General features: G+C 43.6%; 1 gene segment (V, D, J or C); it reads right to left on the minus strand.

Moving 5' to 3' along the window:
• Nucleotides 1-133: 133 nt before the first annotated feature.
• LOC112234232 lies at nucleotides 134-17,780 on the minus strand. The segment is given in 3 exon segments: nucleotides 134-277; nucleotides 17,352-17,559; nucleotides 17,671-17,780. Coding segments are annotated over 3 exon segments (399 nt in total).
• Between the last annotated feature and the right edge of the window lie 411 nt (nucleotides 17,781-18,191).

Here is an 18,191-nt window from a genome sequence, read left to right on the forward strand (position 1 = left end):
TTTGAATGATGCTTTGTAAACATATTCAAAGTTGACCTCCTCTACTGATCAGTGTTCCATGTCACTGTATCTTCCCCCTCATCACCTGCAGTAGGTCCCATCTGTATCAGTACAGTCACTGTGCAGTCTGACTGAGGGAGGTTTTAGTACGACTCTGTATCACTGTGTGAACACATCACCACTGTGGTAACTCTGACAGTAGTAATCTCCTGCATCTTCAGCCTGGACTCCACTGATGGTCAGAGTGAAGTCACTCCCAGATCCACTGCCACTGAATCTAGATGGAGTCCCAGTTAACATGTTGTTTATCTGATAAATTAGGAGTTTAGGAGCTTCTCCAGGTCTCTGTAGGTACCAGGCTAGGTAATTACCATATATACCACTGCTTAGTTTACAGCCAATGTTGACTTTCTCTCCAGTGCCAACAGCTTTCACTGCAGGTGTCTGAGTCAGAGTGTACTGTCCTCTGGATTCTGAATATTCAATAGTGAGAGAAACAAACAAAACACTTTTGAACATCTAAAATTATATAATACATACATTGAGATAATCATATTTTACTTACTCAATTATCATTACTTAGATATTAATTATTATTATACATTGTATGTAGAAGGCAAGTGTCCAGATGAATAAGGTGATAAAAGTCATGGTTGTGGGTTCCCTTTTCATGAAGGACAGCTCTCAGTCATGAATGGTCTGACAGGGCTATGAACACTCCCAGAGCCCTGAAGCATGTGCTGTCTATGCAAAGTTTAATATTTAAATGATCTTGCTGGTAAGGACCCACATTCATAACATAATTGTGTCATGTTTTGAATACCTAAATGAAAAGAAAAAAAATACTGCACGTTCTGACCTTAGTTCTTTTGTTATGTCTTTGTTTTAGTATGGTCAGGGCGTGAGTTGGATGGGTTGTCTATGTTTGTTTTTCTATGAGTTGGTATTTCTGTGTTTGGCCTGGTATGGTTCTCAATCAGAGGAGGCTGTCAATCGTTGTCCCTGATTGAGAACCATACTTAGGCAGCCTGTTTTCACCCTTGATTTGTGGGTGATTATATTTTCTGTTTAGTGTGTGTTGCACCTGACAGAGCTGTTTCGGTTGTTCTTTAATTGTTTTGTATTTAGTGTTCAGGTTTACTAAAATAATGGTTAACACGTATCACTCTGAGCATTTGTCCTCACCTTCTTCCACCGACAACCGTTACAAATACCTGATAGTGTAAATCGTTGATCCAAGCTGGAAACTTTATTATCTGCATTCTACTGTGAATTATACTCAGAACTCAGAACTATCTGTCCCTATTGCATTATACTCGTACTTCAGTACTATCAGTCCCCATTGTATTATATTAGTACTTCAGTACTATCAGTCCCTGTTGTATTATACCAGTACTTCAGTACTATCAGTCCCTATTGTATTATACTAGTTCTTCAGTACTATCAGTGCCTATTGTATTATACTAATATTTCAGTACTATATGTCCTTATTGTATTATACTTGTACTTCAGTACAATCAGTCCCTATTGTATTATACTAGTACTTCAGTACTATATGTCCTTATTGTATTATACCAGTACTTCAGTACTATCAGTCCCTATTGTATTATACTAGTTCTTCAGTACTATCAGTGCCTATTGTATTATACTAATATTTCAGTACTATATGTCCTTATTGTATTATACTTGTACTTCAGTACAATCAGTCCCTATTGTATTATACTAGTACTTCAGTACTATATGTCCTTATTGTATTATACTTGTACTTCATAACTATCAGTCCCTATTGTATTATGCTAATATTTCAGTACTATCAGTCCCTGTTGTATTATACTAGTTCTTCAGTACTATCAGTGCCTATTGAATTATACTAGTACTTCAGTACAATCAGTCCCTATTGTATTATACTAGGACTTCAGTACTATCAGTCCCCATTGTATTATACTAGGACTTCAGTACTGTTAGTACTTACTGTATTATACTAGGACTTCAGTACTATTAGTCCTTACTGTATAATACTAGGACTTCAGTACTATCAGTCCCCATTGTATTATACTAGGACTTCAGTACTATTAGTACTTACTGTATTATACTAGTGCTTCAGTGGTACTGAGATTGCTCTGTACATAAAGATGCTCACTCCTGTGTGAAGGAGGTTTTTGTACGGAGACTTCACCACAATGAATCACTGTGGTACACTTTTGGAAGCGGCACAAAACTGGTCCTGAACATTAAGTCCATTTTTGTGTTTCTCCCATAAAACTAAATGTAATCATGCTAATGAACAACGTTATGAGATGTTATCATCTTCTCCAGTGGAAAGACTTCTAGGCTATATATTTTTTAAGATTTATGTGGACAGATTGGTAGATTTTTAGTGGGCAGAGTCTCCAAAGTGAAATAATTGTTCACATACCACCAAGTTTATTTGGAAGTAAAATCATACAGTGCATTTGAAAAGTGTTCAGACCCCTTGACTTTTTCCACATTTTCTTACGTTACAGACATATTCTGAATTTAAAAAAGAAAAATGTATTCATCAATCTACACACAATACCTCATAATGACAAAGCAAAACAGTTATTTAGAAAATTGTACAACTTTAAAAAGAAAAACTAAAACAGAAATTCTGACATTTTGCTGTAAGACTCAAAATTGAGCTCAGTAGCATCCTGTTTCCATTGATCATCCTTGAGATGTTTCTACAACTTGATTGGAGTCCACTTGTGGTAGATTCAAATATTGCACATGATTTGGAAAGGCACACCTGCCTATGTAAGGTCCCACAGGTGACAGTGCATGTCAGAGCAAAAACCAAGCCATGTGGTCGAAGGAATTGTCCATAGAGCTCCGAGTCAGGATTCTGTCGAGGCACAGATCTGTGGAATGGGGAATGGTACCAATACTTTTCTGCAGCATTGAAGGTCCCCAAGAACAGTGGCCTAAATCATTCTTAAATGAAAGAAGTTTGGAACCAACAAGACTCTTCCTAGAGCTGGCCTCCTGGCCAAACTGAGCAATCGGGGGAGAAGGGCCTTGGTCAGGGAGGTGACCAAGAACACGATGGTCACTCTGACAGCTTCAGAGTTCTTCTGTGGAGATGGGAGAACCTTCCAGGAAGCCAACCATCTCTTAGGCTAATTGACATAATTTGAGTCAATTAGAAGCTTCCTAAGCCATGACATAATTTTCTGAAATTTTCCAAGCTGTTTTTAAAGGCATAGTCAACTTAGAGTATGTAAACTTCTGATCCACTGGAATTGTGATATCGTGAATTATAAGTGAAATAATCTGTAAACAATTGTTGGAAAAATGACTTGTGTCATTGTCACGCCCTGACTTTAGAGATCCTTTTTATGTCTCTATTTTGGTTTGGTCAGGGCGTGAGTAAGGGTGGGCATTCTATGTTTTGTCTTCTATGTTTTCTATTTCTGTGTGTTTGGCCGGGTGTGGTTCTCAATCAGAGGAAGCTGTCTATCGTTGTCTCTGATTGAGAACCATACTTAGGTAGCCTTTTCCCACCTGTGTGGTGTGGGTAGTTTTCTGTTTTTGTGTCTGCACCAGACAGAACTGTTTCGGTTTCGTTCGTTCTCGTTTTGGTTATTCAGTGTTCAGTTCAGTTAATAAAGATCATGAACACATACGACGCTGCACCTTGGTCCTCACCTCCTTCCAACAGCCATTACAGTCATGCACAAAGTAGATGTCCTAACCGACTTGCCAAAATTATAGTTTGTTAGCTAGAAATTTGTGGAGTGGTTGAAAAACAAGTTTAATTGACTCCAACCTAAGTGTATGTAAACTTCCGACTTCAACTGTAGAGGGGCCAGACAGAAGCCACTCCTCAGTAAAAGGCACATGACAGCCTGCTTGGAGTTTGCCAAAAGGCACCCTAAGATTCTCTGGTCTGCTGAAACCAAGATTGAACTGTTGCTCTTGATGTGCTAAAATGCAGAGCATGAGTGTAACTTACATTTATCTGATGGATGGTTTTGTCTAAAAATACATCAGAGTTTTTTTATTAGCATTTACAGTGGTTCTTAATTTAAAAGTTGTGGTGTGGAACAGCAACACCAAACAGCAAGCAATGCAGATGTAGAAGCCCTAGAAAGGCTGGAACCCAGGAAGAAACCTAGAGAGGAACCAGGCTCTGAGGGGTGGCCAGTCCTCTTCTGGCTGTACCGGGTGGAGATTATAGCAGTACATGGCCAAGATGTTTGAAAATTCATAGATCAAATCAAATCAAATTTTATTTTTCACATACACATGGTTAGCAGATGTTAATGCGAGTGTAGCGAAATGCTTGTGCTTCTAGATCCGACAATGCAGTAATAACCAACAAGTAATCTAACTAACAATTCCAAAACTACTGTCTTATACACAGTGTAAGGGGATAAAGAATATGTACATAAAGATATATGAATGAGTGATGGTACAGAGCGGCATAGGCAAGATACAGTAGATGGTATCGAGTACAGTATATACATATGAGATGAGTATGTAAACAAAGTGGCATAGTTAAAGTGGCTAGTGATACATGCATTACATAAGGATGCAGTAGATGATATAGAGTACAGTATATACGTATGCATATGAGATGAATAATGTAGGGTATGTAACATTATATAAGGTAGCATTGATGACCAGCAGGGTCAGATAATAATGGTGGTTGTAGTGGTGGTAACAGTGGTTGTAGAGGGTGCAACAGGTCAGCACCTCAGGCGTAAATGTCAGTTGGCTTTTCATAGCCGATCATTCAGAGTTAGAGACAGCAGGCATGGTCCAAGGGCTCAGGTCCTCTGAGAGAAGAGAGGGAGAAAGAGAAACAGAGATTGAGAAAGAGAAAGAGAGAGAATTAGAGGGAGCATACTTAAATTCACACAGGACTCCGGTAAGACAGGAGAGAAACTCCAGATATGACAGACTGACCCTTGCACCCCAACACAAAAACTATTGCAGCATAAATACTGGAGACTGAGACAGGAGGGGTCGGCAAGGTCGTCGGCATGGTTGTATGCTCTGCAAAAACACATTCACGTTTTTAGTACGCAATTATCAATTTTATTACATAGTATGCCTACACATTGCCAGGCAATCTATTTTTTTTAAAGACAATTTACTGAAACCAAAATACCTTTAGTTTTGGTGATCCTCTCAGCTCCGACTCATTTTCAAGTACATTGATCATTTCAGCAAGGTTTTACCCGTGGTCGTGGAGCTGGGGGAGAAGCTCAAATAAAATGTAGCTGAGATGTATAGTAGTTGAAATAAACATCTGCATTTTGAAAGTATTTTAACTAAAGCATAAAGATGTTGATGAACAAATACTGTACAGTATATGCTTCATCTGACATTTTGCGGTTGCATGAGGTTTTGAGTTTTTGAGTTAGAAATGTAAGACTTTCGAGTTCCTGAGGGCACAATCATAAAACAAAATGGACCGGGTCATAGCTGGCTTCTCCACAGATCGTTTACACTTTCTCCAAAACATGGATATTGTTCAGTTCTCAGGTTCTGTGATGTAACCTCTTGAAGCTAGGGGCACTATTTTTATGTTTGGAAAAATAAAGTTTCCAAAGTAAACGGCCTATTTCTCAGGACCAGATGCTAGAATATGCATATAATTGACAGCTTAGGATAGAAAACACTCTAAAGTTTCCAAAACTGTAAAAATACTGTCTGTGAGTATAACAGAACTGATATGCAGGCGAAAGCCTGAGAAAAATCCAATCAGGAAGTGATTCTTATTTTGAAACCCTTGTGTTCCTATGCATCCCTATTGCCCATTGAAAGGGATATCAACCAGATTCCATTTTCTATGGCTTCCCTAAGGTGTCAACAGCCTTTAGACATAGTTTCAGGCATTTATTTTGAAGAATGAGCGTGAATGACGACATTGCGTAAGTGGACAGGTGGGGGCTCTCAGAGTGATTTGTGAGCAAAAGAGAGAGGCGGCCATTGTTACTCCCGGTCCTAGTGAAAAGCCAACTGTCCCGGTTGATATATTATCGAATAGATATTTGAAAAACACCTTGAGGATTGATTATAAAAAACGCTTGACATGTTTCTGTGGAAATTATGGATATAATTTTGAATATTTGTCTGCGTTGTCGTGACCGCTCTTTCCGGTGGATTCCTGGGCATAACGCACCAAACTAAATATATAAAAAATATCTTTATGGAACAAAGGGAACATTTGCTGTCTAACTGGGAGTCTCGTGAGTGAAAACATCCGAAGATCATCAAAGGTAAATGATTAATTTGATTGCTTTTCTGATTTTTGTGACCAAGTTACCTGATGCTAGGTGTACTTATTGTTTTGTTATGCTATCGATAAACTTACACAAACGCTTGTATTGCTTTCGCTGTAAAGCATATCTTCAAAATCTGAGATGACAGGGTGATTAACAAAAGGCTAAGCTGTGTTTCGCTATAGTACACTTGTGATTTCATGAATATTTTCTAGTAATATTATTTGACTGTTGCGCTATGCGATTCAGCGTTGCTGATGACAAATATACCGGATCCGGGATGGAAGAGTTCTAAGAGGTTTTAAGCATTGAAACATTGCAAATTGGGGGGATTTTCACACCTACAGTAGCTGGGCTATTAAACTATTATGTTGTAAATAAATTGAGGTATTGAGTCTATTGTCCTGTTAATAGCCCATCATGGAAACATTGTTTGTAGAGTTCACAACCTGCTATACTTGTGAAAAACAAATGTTTGAAAACATGTTTTCAAAATGCCTCCAGTGGTCCATCACTACTGCAAATAAAACCACAGCATCTAAAGTGGTACAAATATATAATATAATTCGATTTAAAAAAAATGCATATAATGCTTGATGCATTTTTCGTTAGGTGAGTTAGAAATGTTGTTCATTGTAACCACAATGTCACAAATAATTTATCACACACAGCATGAGCAGATTAACTTGGTCAAAAAACTCAAAGCATTTATTTATTAAAGACAATCAGAAATAATGTTGGTACTTATTTGTTTTGATCCAAAGCCATTAATGAGTGAGTCACTCAGCTTTATGCTGACAAATCCTCGCTGGATTCTCTTTCATTCAGTTTCTTCTTCACATCAGCAAAGAAGGACTCCGTGTTCCAGAAACTCACTTTATTTTTCATTAGGTTATAATAATCCATGCTATGGGTGGAATTAGAAATTTGCCAATCAGAAGTATTAAAATCAGCAAATGTCAGCCTTTTAAATGCTTTATTATCCAAATGTTTAAAGTGCGTGTGGGCGATGGAGAGAAACAAAATGGTGCAATGTGGCAGAGTGATGCGGGCGCTGGAGATGGGGGTGTGAGCAGGTGGGTCTGGGCAGGTGTGGTGTAGTTGTTGTTTGTATGTGTGTGCTTTGTATTGTCTAAAAATATAAAATTGAGAAACCAAAAGCCCACCTTGCCTATTTATCGAAAAACGTCAGTCCACATGTGTATTCAAGTGTATTTGCGCTATTATATTTACCCAAATTCTCTCTCAACTCCAGGACCACCGCCAGCTACTTTTTGTTGTTGTTGCCTGATGCAGGACTCTAGTGCCAGAGAAGAGAGACTCTCAGACTGAAAACACCTCCATTAATTTAGGAAAAGATAGTCAATTTGTGCCACAGTTTAGACTACAGATAGATCAGCATTCTACCTCCCCCTTGTGATAGTGTGGTGCCATAACAGAATGATGCAATTTACCACAATCTGCCACCATCTACCACAAACGGTCACGGCATAAGCTCAGAACTTTTAAAGGAAGAACCACCAGTTAATTATTTATTCTGTGTGTATTGTTGATCTGAAATGGTTTTGTTCACTGATAACACAGTCTCTCCTCTCCTCTCCTCTCCTCTCCTCTCCTCTCCTCTCCTCCTCTCCTCTCCTCTCCTCTCCCTCCTCTCCTCTCCTCTCCTCTCTCCTCTCCTCTCCTCTCCCTCTCCCTCCTCTCCTCTCCTCTCCTCTCCTCTCCTCTCCTCTCCTCTCCTCAAGTCTCAAGTCTCAAGTCTTAGCACTCAAGTCCCAAGTCAATCCCCAAGTCAAGACAGGCAAGTCCGAGTCAAGTCTCAAGTCAAGGCCGTCAAGTATCAAGTCAAGTTTCAAGTCCTAAACTTTGAGTTTCGAGTCCTAAACAAGTCATAATGTGCTCTTCACCAAATGTAATACCATTTCATATTTTTAACAAGAGTAATGGTTAGCATATTACATTTACGCAAAACATGAATGCTTTTAAAAATATCTATATATTTATTACTTTACAAATAAACGTTATATTTCCATGAGAAAGACCCCCCCCCCAATAGTGATCGACTATCGAGGATCGCTATGGGGCGCAGTCGGGCGATGTAATCTTGTACACAATCGACCAACCTTAACACACGCACACACTCTCTCTCTCTGTGTGGTTACAGTAGGCTAACATATGTCAATGGTTTTAGGAACAGCAGTAACAGTAGCAGGATTTAGGCTACCAACTGCCTAGCCAGTTGTAGCTCAATCTTGGGTGCAATGATCACGTTCCCGCACTGACTGACTGTGTGGAGGCTCATTGATTTAAAGTTATGTTAGCCTATCTGCTACACTAGTAAAGTAATACATTATATAGCTGTTGGCTATATCAGCCACGACTTACCGTTCTTTGTGCGTCTTCAAATAAATTACATAGCTGTCGGCAATATTAGCCATGACCTACCTTTGTGCACCTTCGAATAGCCCCTGCTATGATATGCAGTTTTTCAGGGAAGTTAGGAACCAATATACACAGGCAGTTAGGAAAGTTAAGGCTAGCTTTTTCAAACAGAAATGTACATCCTATAGCACAAACTCCAAAAAGTTCTGGGACACTGTAAAGTCCATGGACAATAAGAGCACCTCCTCCCAGCTGCCCACTGCACTGAGGCTAGGAAACACTGTCACCACCTGTTATGAACTTGAGTGAGGACCCAAAAGCGGTTTAACAAAAACAGTCCTTTAATGTAAAAACACAGGGAAGACATAGATCCTCTTCAGATATAGAAAAATGGCAAAATAGACAACCCTCAGAGAGGGCGACAAATGAAACAGAAAGTCCTTCTGATATTTACAAAAGAGTCCCCTTCTTAGCAGCAGAGGAGAATAGCTGGGTTGCGGCGACAGACTGCTGGTCTCTCTGGGTAGGCGCAGGTCGTAGCGGACAGAGGTACCTGATCACACGTAGCATCAGAAGAACAGGCAGATTCCGACAGGATGGGACAAGGGTGAAGCAAACAAGACGATAGTTTGGTTCTGGCATGAGAAACTCAAACGAGAATCTGACAAAGAAAGAAGCAGGAACAGAGAGAGAAATAGAGACCTAATCAGAGGGAAAAAGGGAACAGGTGGGAAAAGAGTGAACGAGGTAGTTAGAGAAGATGAGGAACAGCTGGGGGAAGGAGAGGAAGAGAAGGTAACCTAATACGACCAGCAGAGGGAAACGGAGTGAAGAGAAAGAACAGGAACAAGACATAATATGACAATACATGACAGTACCCCCCACTCACCGAGCGCCTCCTGGCGCACTCGAGGAGGAAACCTGGCGGCAACGGAGGAAATCATCGATCAGCGAACGGTCCAGCACGTCCCGAGAGGGAACCCAACTCCTTTCCTTAGGACCGTACCCCTCCCAATCTACTAGGTACTGATGACCACGGCCCCGAGGACGCATGTCCAAAATCTTACGGACCCTGTAGATAGGTGCGCCCTCGACAAGGATGGGGGGGAAGACGAGCGGGGGCGCGAAGAACGGGCTTAACACAGGAGACATGGAAGACCGGGTGGACGCGACGAAGATATCGCGGGAGAAGAAGTCGCACTGCGACAGGATTAATGATCTGAGAAATACGGAACGGACCAATGAACCGCGGGGTCAACTTGCGAGAAGCTGTCTTAAGGGGAAGGTTTTGAGTGGAGAGCCATACTCTCTGACCGCGACAATATCTAGGACTCTTAGTTCTACGCTTATTAGCGGCTCTCACAGTCTGCGCCCTATAACGGCAAAGTGCAGACCTGACCCTCTTCCAGGTGCGCTCACAACGTTGGACAAAAGCCTGAGCGGAGGGGACGCAGGACTCGGCGAGCTGAGACGAGAACAGCGGAGGCTGGTACCCGAGGCTACTCTGAAAAGGAGATAGACCGGTCGCAGACGAAGGAAGCGAGTTGTGGGCGTATTCTGCCCAGGGGAGCTGTTCTGACCAAGACGCAGGGTTACGAAAAGAAAGACTGCGTAAGATGCGACCAATAGTCTGATTGGCCCGTTCTGCTTGACCGTTAGACTGAGGGTGAAAGCCGGAAGAGAGACTGACGGAAGCTCCAATCAAACGGCAAAACTCCCTCCAAAATTGAGACGTGAATTGCGGACCCCTGTCCGAAACGACGTCTGACGGAAGGCCATGAATTCTGAAAACATTCTCGATGATGATTTGTGCCGTTTCTTTAGCAGAAGGGAGCTTAGCGAGGGGAATAAAATGAGCCGCCTTAGAGAACCTATCGACAACCGTAAGAATAACAGTCTTCCCCGCTGACGAAGGCAGTCCGGTGATAAAATCTAAGGCGATGTGAGACCACGGTCGAGAGGGAATGGGAAGCGGTCTGAGACGGCCGGCAGGAGGGGAGTTACCAGACTTAGTCTGCGCGCAGACCGAACAAGCAGCCACAAAACGACGCGTGTCAAGCTCCCGAGTGGGCCACCAAAACCGCTGGCGAATAGAAGCAAGCGTACCCCGAACGCCGGGGTGGCCGGCTAACTTGGCAGAGTGAGCCCACTGAAGAACGGCCAGACGAGTAGGAACGGGAACGAAAAGAAGGTTCCTAGGACAAGCGCGCGGCGACGGAGTGTGAGTGAGTGCTTGCTTTACCTGCCTCTCAATTCCCCAGACAGTCAACCCGACAACACGCCCCTCAGGGAGAATCCCCTCGGGGTCGGTGGAGACTACTGAAGAACTGAAGAGACGAGATAAAGCATCAGGCTTGGTGTTCTTAGAGCCCGGACGATAAGAAATTACGAACTCGAAACGAGCGAAAAACAGCGCCCAACGAGCCTGACGCGCATTAAGTCGTTTGGCAGAACGGATGTACTCAAGGTTCCTATGGTCAGTCCAAACGACAAAAGGAACGGTCGCCCCCTCCAACCACTGTCGCCATTCGCCTAGGGCTAAGCGGATGGCGAGCAGTTCGCGGTTTCCCACATCATAGTTACGTTCCGACGGCGACAGGCGATGAGAAAAATACGCGCAAGGGTGGACCTTGTCGTCAGAGAGGGAGCGCTGAGAAAGAATGGCTCCCACGCCCACCTCTGACGCGTCAACCTCGACAACGAACTGTCTAGAGACGTCAGGTGTAACAAGGATAGGTGCGGATGTAAAGCGATTCTTGAGAAGATCAAAAGCTCCCTGGGCGGAATCGGACCACTTAAAGCACGTCTTGACAGAAGTAAGGGCTGTGAGGGGAGCTGCCACCTGACCGAAATTACGGATGAAACGACGATAGAAATTTGCGAAGCCGAGAAAGCGCTGCAGCTCGACGCGTGACTTAGGAACCGGCCAATCAATGACAGCTTGGACCTTAGCGGGATCCATCTTAATGCCTTCAGCGGAAATAACAGAACCGAGAAATGTGATGGAGGAGGCATGAAAAGTGCACTTCTCAGCCTTCACATAAAGACAATTCTCTAAAAGGCGCTGGAGGACACGTCAAACGTGCTGAACATGAATCTGGAGTGACGGTGAAAAAATCAGGATATCGTCAAGGTAGACGAAAACAAAGATGTTCAGCATGTCTCTCAGGACGTCATTTACTAATGCCTGAAAGACAGCTGGAGCGTTTGCGAGGCCGAAAGGAAGAACCCGGTATTCAAAGTGCCCTAACGGAGTGTTAAACGCCGTTTTCCACTCGTCCCCCTCCCTGACGCGCACGAGATGGTAAGCGTTACGAAGGTCCAACTTAGTGAAAAACCTGGCTCCCTGCAGGATCTCGAAGGCTGAAGACATAAGAGGAAGCGGATAACGATTCTTAACTGTTATGTCATTCAGCCCTCGATAATCTATGCAGGGGCGCAGGGACCCGTCCTTCTTCTTAACAAAAAAACCACCGCTCTGGCGGGAGAGGAGGAGGGGACTATGGTACCGGCGTCGAGAGCTACAGACAAATAATCTTCGAGAGCCTTACGTTCGGGAGCCGACAGAGAGTATAGTCTACCCCGGGGGGGGTGGTTCCTGGAAGGAGATCAATACTACAATCATACGACCGGTGCGGAGGAAGAGAGGTGGCCCTGGACCGACTGAACACCGTGCGCAGATCGTGATATTCCTCCGGCACCCTCGTCAAATCACCAGGCTCCTCCTGTGAAGAAGAGACAGAGGAAACAGGAGGGATAGCAGACATTAAACATTTCACATGACAAGAGACGTTCCAGGAGAGGATAGAATTACTAGACCAATTAATAGAAGGATTATGACAAACTAGCCAGGGATGACCCAAAACAACAGGTGTAAAAGGTGAACGAAAAATTAAAAAAGAAATGGTTTCGCTATGATTACCAGAGACAGTGAGGGTTAAAGGTAGCGTTTCACGCTGAATCCCGGGGAGAGGACTCCCATCCAGAGCGAACAAGGCCGTGGGCTCCTTTAACTGTCTGAGCGGAATGTCATGTTCCCGAGCCCAGGTCGCGTCCATAAAGCAGCCCTCCGCCCCAGAGTCTATCAAGGCACTGCAGGAAGCTGACGAACCGGTCCAGCGTAGATGGGCCGACAAGGTAGTGCAGGATCTTGAAGGAGAGACCAGAGTAGTAGCGCTCACCAGTAGCCCTCCTCTTACTGATGAGCTCTGGCTTTTACTGGACATGAAGTGACAAAATGACCAGCGGAACCGCAATAGAGACAGAGGCGGTTGGTGATTCTCTGTTCCCTCTCCTTAGTCGAGATGCGGATACCCCCCAGCTGCATAGGCTCAGCACCCGAGCCGGCGGAGGAAGATGGTAGTGATGCGGGAGAGGGGGCAACGGAGAACGCGAGCTCCTTTCCCGAGCTCGGTGACGAAGATCAACCCGTCGCTCTATGCGAATAGCGAGTTCAATCAAGGAATCCACGCTGGAGGGAACCTCCCGGGAGAGAATCTCATCCTTTACCTCAGCGCGGAGACCCTCCAGAAAACGAGCGAGCAAAGCTGGCTCGTTCCAGTCACTGGAGGCAGCAAGAGTGCGAAACTCAATAGAGTAATCTGTTATGGATCGATTACCTTGACATAGGGAAGCCAGGACCCTGGAAGCTTCCTCCCCAAAAACAGAACGATCAAAAACCCGTATCATCTCCTCCTTAAAGTCCTGATACTGGTTAGTACACTCAGCCCTCGCCTCCCAGATAGCCGTGCCCCACTCACGAGCCCGTCCAGTAAGGAGAGATATGATGTAGGCGATACGAGCTGTGCTCCTGGAGTAAGTGTTGGGCTGGAGAGAAAACACAATATCACACTGGGTGAGGAACGAGCGGCATTCAGTGGCCTCCCCAGAGTAACACGGCGGGTTATTGATTCTGGGCTCCGGAGATTCGGAATATTTACAAAAGAGTCCCCTTCTTAGCAGCAGAGGAGAATAGCTGGGTTGCGGCGACAGACTGCTGGTCTCTCTGGGTAGGCGCGGGTCGTAGCGGACAGAGGTACCTGATCACACGTAGCATCAGAAGAACAGGCAGATTCCGACAGGATGGGACAAGGGTGAAGCAAACAAGACGATAGTTTGGTTCTGGCATGAGAAACTCAAACGAGAATCTGACAAAGAAAGAAGCAGGAACAGAGAGAGAAATAGAGACCTAATCAGAGGGAAAAAGGGAACAGGTGGGAAAAGAGTGAACGAGGTAGTTAGAGAGAATGAGGAACAGCTGGGGGAAGGAGAGGAAGAGAAGGTAACCTAATACGACCAGCAGAGGGAAACGGAGTGAAGAGAAAGAACAGGAACAAGACATAATATGACAATACATGACACCACCGATAAATCCGCAATAATTGAGAATTTCAAGAAGCATTTTTCTACAGCTGGTCATGCTTTCCACCTGGCTACACCTACCCCGGTCAACAGCCCTGCACCCCACACAGTAACTCGCCTAAGCCTCCCCCATTTCTCCTTCACCCAAATCCAGATAGCTGATGTTATGAAAGACCTGCAAAATCTGGACCCCTACAAATCAGCCGGGCTAAACAATCTGACCCTCTCTCTAAAATTATCTGCCGAAATTGTTGCAACCCCTATTACTAGCCTGTTCAACCTCTCTTCCGTATCGTCTGAGATCCCCAAAGATTGGAAAGCTGCCGCGGTCATACCCCTCCTCAAAGGAGGAGACAATCTAGACCCTAACTGCTACAGACCTATATCTATCCTACCCTACCTTTCTAAGGTCAAATTGGAGGCCCTGTTGTCCGGACCTCTGGCAGTCGCTATGGGGGTGCCACAGGGTTCGATCCTCGGGCCGACTCTTTTCTCTGTACAGATCAACGATTTCGCTCTTGCTTCTGGTGATTCTCTGATCCACCTCTACGTAGACGACACCATTCTGTATACTTCTGGCCCTTCATTGGACACTGTGTTAACTTGTTATGGCTGCAATCCCACTAACGGGATAAGTGTCATCAACAACCGCTGAATAGCATAATGCTACATACAATAAATATTACTAAAAATATTTATATTCATAAAATCACAAGTGCAACACAGCTTAGCATTATGTTAACCTTTTCTGTGTAGGGGCAGTCATTTTGTTTTTGGCTAAAAAACGTACCCATTTGAAACGGCCTATTTCTCAGCCCCAGAAACTAGAATATACATATAATTGTCAGATTAGGATAGAAAACACTCTAAAGTTTCAAAACTGTCAAAATATTGTCTGTGAGTATAACAGAACTGATATTGCAGGCAAAAACCTGAGGAAAATCCAATCAGGAAGTGCCTTATTTTGAAACATCTCTGTTCCTATGCATGCCTATCCTCCATTTAAAGGGATATCAACCAGATTCCTTTTTCTATGGCTTCCCTAAGCTGTCAATAGTCTCAGGCTTTTATTTTGAAAAATGAGCGAGAAAGATCACATTGCGTAAGTGGATAGGTGGGGGCTCTCAGAGTGAGTTTTGCGCAACAGAGTAAAGCGGCCATTGTTTCTCCCTGTCCTATTGAAAAACCTACACTCCCGGTTGATATATTATCAAATATATATTTTAAAAACAACCTGAGGATTGATTATAAAAAATGTTTGATATGTTTCTGTAGACATTATATATCCTTATCCCAGTCTGCTGTTCCCACATGCTTCAAGAGGGCCACCATTGTCCCTGTTCCCAAGAAAGCTAAGGTAACTGAGCCAAACGACTACCGCCCCGTAGCACTCACTTCCGTCATCATGAAGTGCTTTGAGAGAATAGTCAAGGACCATATCACCTCCACCCTACCTGACACGCTATATCCACTCCAATTTTCCACTCCGCCCAAATAGGTCCACAGACGATGCAATCTCAACCACACTGCACACTGCCCTAACCCACCTGGACAAGAGGAATACCTATGTGAGAATGCTGTTCATCGACTACAGCTCAGCATTTAACACCATAGTACCCTCCAAACTCGTCATCAAGCTCGAGACCCTGGGTCTCAACCCCACGCTGTGCAACTGGGTACTGGACTTCCTAACGGGTCGTCCCCAGGTGGTGAGGGTAGGTAACAACATCTCCACCTCGCTGATCCTCAACACTGGGGCCCCACAAGGGTGCGTTCTGAGCCCTCTCCTGTACTCCCTGTTTAGCCATGACTGCGTGGCCATACACGCCTCCAACTCAATCATCAAGTTTGCGGACGACACTACAGTGGTAGGCTTGATTACCAACAACGACGAGACGGCCTACAGGGAGGAGGTGAGGGCCCTCAGAGTGTGGTGTCAGGAAAATAACCTCACACTCAACGTCAACAAAACAAAGGAGATGATTGTGGACTTCAGGAAACAGCAGAGGGAGCACCCAACTATCCACATCGATGGGACAGTAGTAGAGAGGGTAGTAAGTTTTAAGTTCCTCGGCGTACACATCACGGACAAACTGAATTGTTCCACCCACACAGACAGCGTCGTGAAGAAGGCGCAGCATATAGCTACTCTCATGTTTTCAAACATAATTAAAATGGCATCTGATCCAACAAATACTCTGTAATCATTTACACAACTGAATGATCCTGTTATACTGCAGCATCAATACCAGTGATGATAATGAGTGATATTTGATAATAAACCTCTAAGATAGGCTCTCAGAATTCACACTGATAATGAGTTACTTTCCATTACATATGTGTATTTACTATGTTTAATTCTTAATATGAGTTTATTAAATTACATTTTTTAGCAATGGTTTTCAATAATGTGTAGTGTAAACTTCTCCATTATATTCCCCCAGATCTTCTCCATCTCCAACCCCCTGGGAACAGGGTGAACATCTGATGACATTGCTGCTCTATTCTGGGACAAGCAGAACCACCCAGCCCTGTCTATGTAAATATCAGTTTCACTCCCACAGCTACCAGTCTAGAGTTTCACTGCCTGAAATACCCTGGACTGGGCCAGATGTGAGGGAGTGGACAGGTTTTAACCTTTATGGTGGATTCAGGGAGGGGGACATAATAGATGTGCCATCATGCAATTAATGACAGATAAAATGGGTATTATACTTTATGTAGAAACTGTATGTAGTGTAAATGTGTCTTATGTTTGAGTCCAGCATCATGTCTCATTAACAGATCTAACAGTCAGTAACCTGCTCATTAAAATAGTTAATATAATGTTAGAAGATCACATCCATTTAAATCAGACATTTGGTTGAGGTCCATATGAGGACTTGTTTGGGGGGCTGAAGTGATTGTAACTTTGAAGTAATGTTGAGGTCATAACACCTTTAGTTCAACTTCTGTAGATCTTGATTTGCATATGGACAGGAATTGTGTTGCAAAACATCAAATAACTTTTATATACACTTAAAGGCCATGACAAAACTGTAAGTCATAACTATGATGATGATGAGGATAGTCATGTGATCTGAATGATTGCTTTCTAATATTGTCACACGTCACAGTTTACTTCCTCTAGTAACCATTGTTCCATGTCACTGTCTCTTCCCCTCATCACCTGCAGTAGGTCCCAGCTGTATCAGTACAGTCACTGTACAGTCTGACAGAGGTTTTTGTATGACTCTGTATCACTGTGTGAACACATCACCACTGTGGTAACTCTGACAGTAGTAATCTCCTGCATCTTCAGCCTGGACTCCACTGATGGTCAGAGTGAAGTCACTCCCAGACCCACTGCCAACGAATCTAGATGGAGTCCCAGACTGAAGGGTTTTAGCTAAGTATATTAGGAGTTTAGGAGCTCCTCCAGGTTTCTGTTGGTACCAGGCCATCCTCTGTCCAAAGAAGTCACTGTACACAGCACTGCTGGTCTTACAGCTGAGACTGACTGAGTGACCCTCTGAAACAGCTTTCACTGCAGGAGTCTGATTCACAGTGTACTGCCCTCTGGACTCTAAAATAGAGATGGCATGTATCATTTCTCCAATACATCATATAACATCAACTGTAAGTAGATTATTTATTTATTGCTATGGTCCAGGTCAATTTCAGTCAAATATATTACCTTGGAGACACAGGGCAAATATCCAGATGAAGATGGTGATAAAAGTCATGGTTGTTGTGGGTTCTGTTGTCATGAAGGACAGCTCTCAGTCATGAAATGTTGAACTCACAGGGATATAAACACTCACAGAGCCTCACTGAAGCATGTGCTGCCAATGCAAAGTGTCCTCACTATGCAAATATACTTTTTTGGTTCCTAAGAGAAACTGTAGTTGAAGGGAACTGTGAGAACAGCAGAATTTAAAAGGTTGAGGCTGATTATCCAGTCATTCACGGCCTTGATTGGTAAACAAGCCTCATGTGAGCTCAATCAAAGGCTGGGAAGGTTCTGGAATGTTCTAGCCGGGCATGGCAGGAGGGAGATTATGCCTTGACAGACCATTAGATCGTTGTTGTGGGTTATAATCATGTTATATCATCTCAAAGCAAAGTTTCTTATATGTAATTCGTTTCTTATATGTAATTTCTCACATGTGGTTTGAGCCCTGATTGCTGATTTGCTGACAGACGTGGTATTTGAGA

This window comes from Oncorhynchus tshawytscha, linkage group LG17, assembly GCF_018296145.1.
Source record: "Oncorhynchus tshawytscha isolate Ot180627B linkage group LG17, Otsh_v2.0, whole genome shotgun sequence".
Classification (NCBI taxonomy): domain Eukaryota; kingdom Metazoa; phylum Chordata; class Actinopteri; order Salmoniformes; family Salmonidae; genus Oncorhynchus; species Oncorhynchus tshawytscha.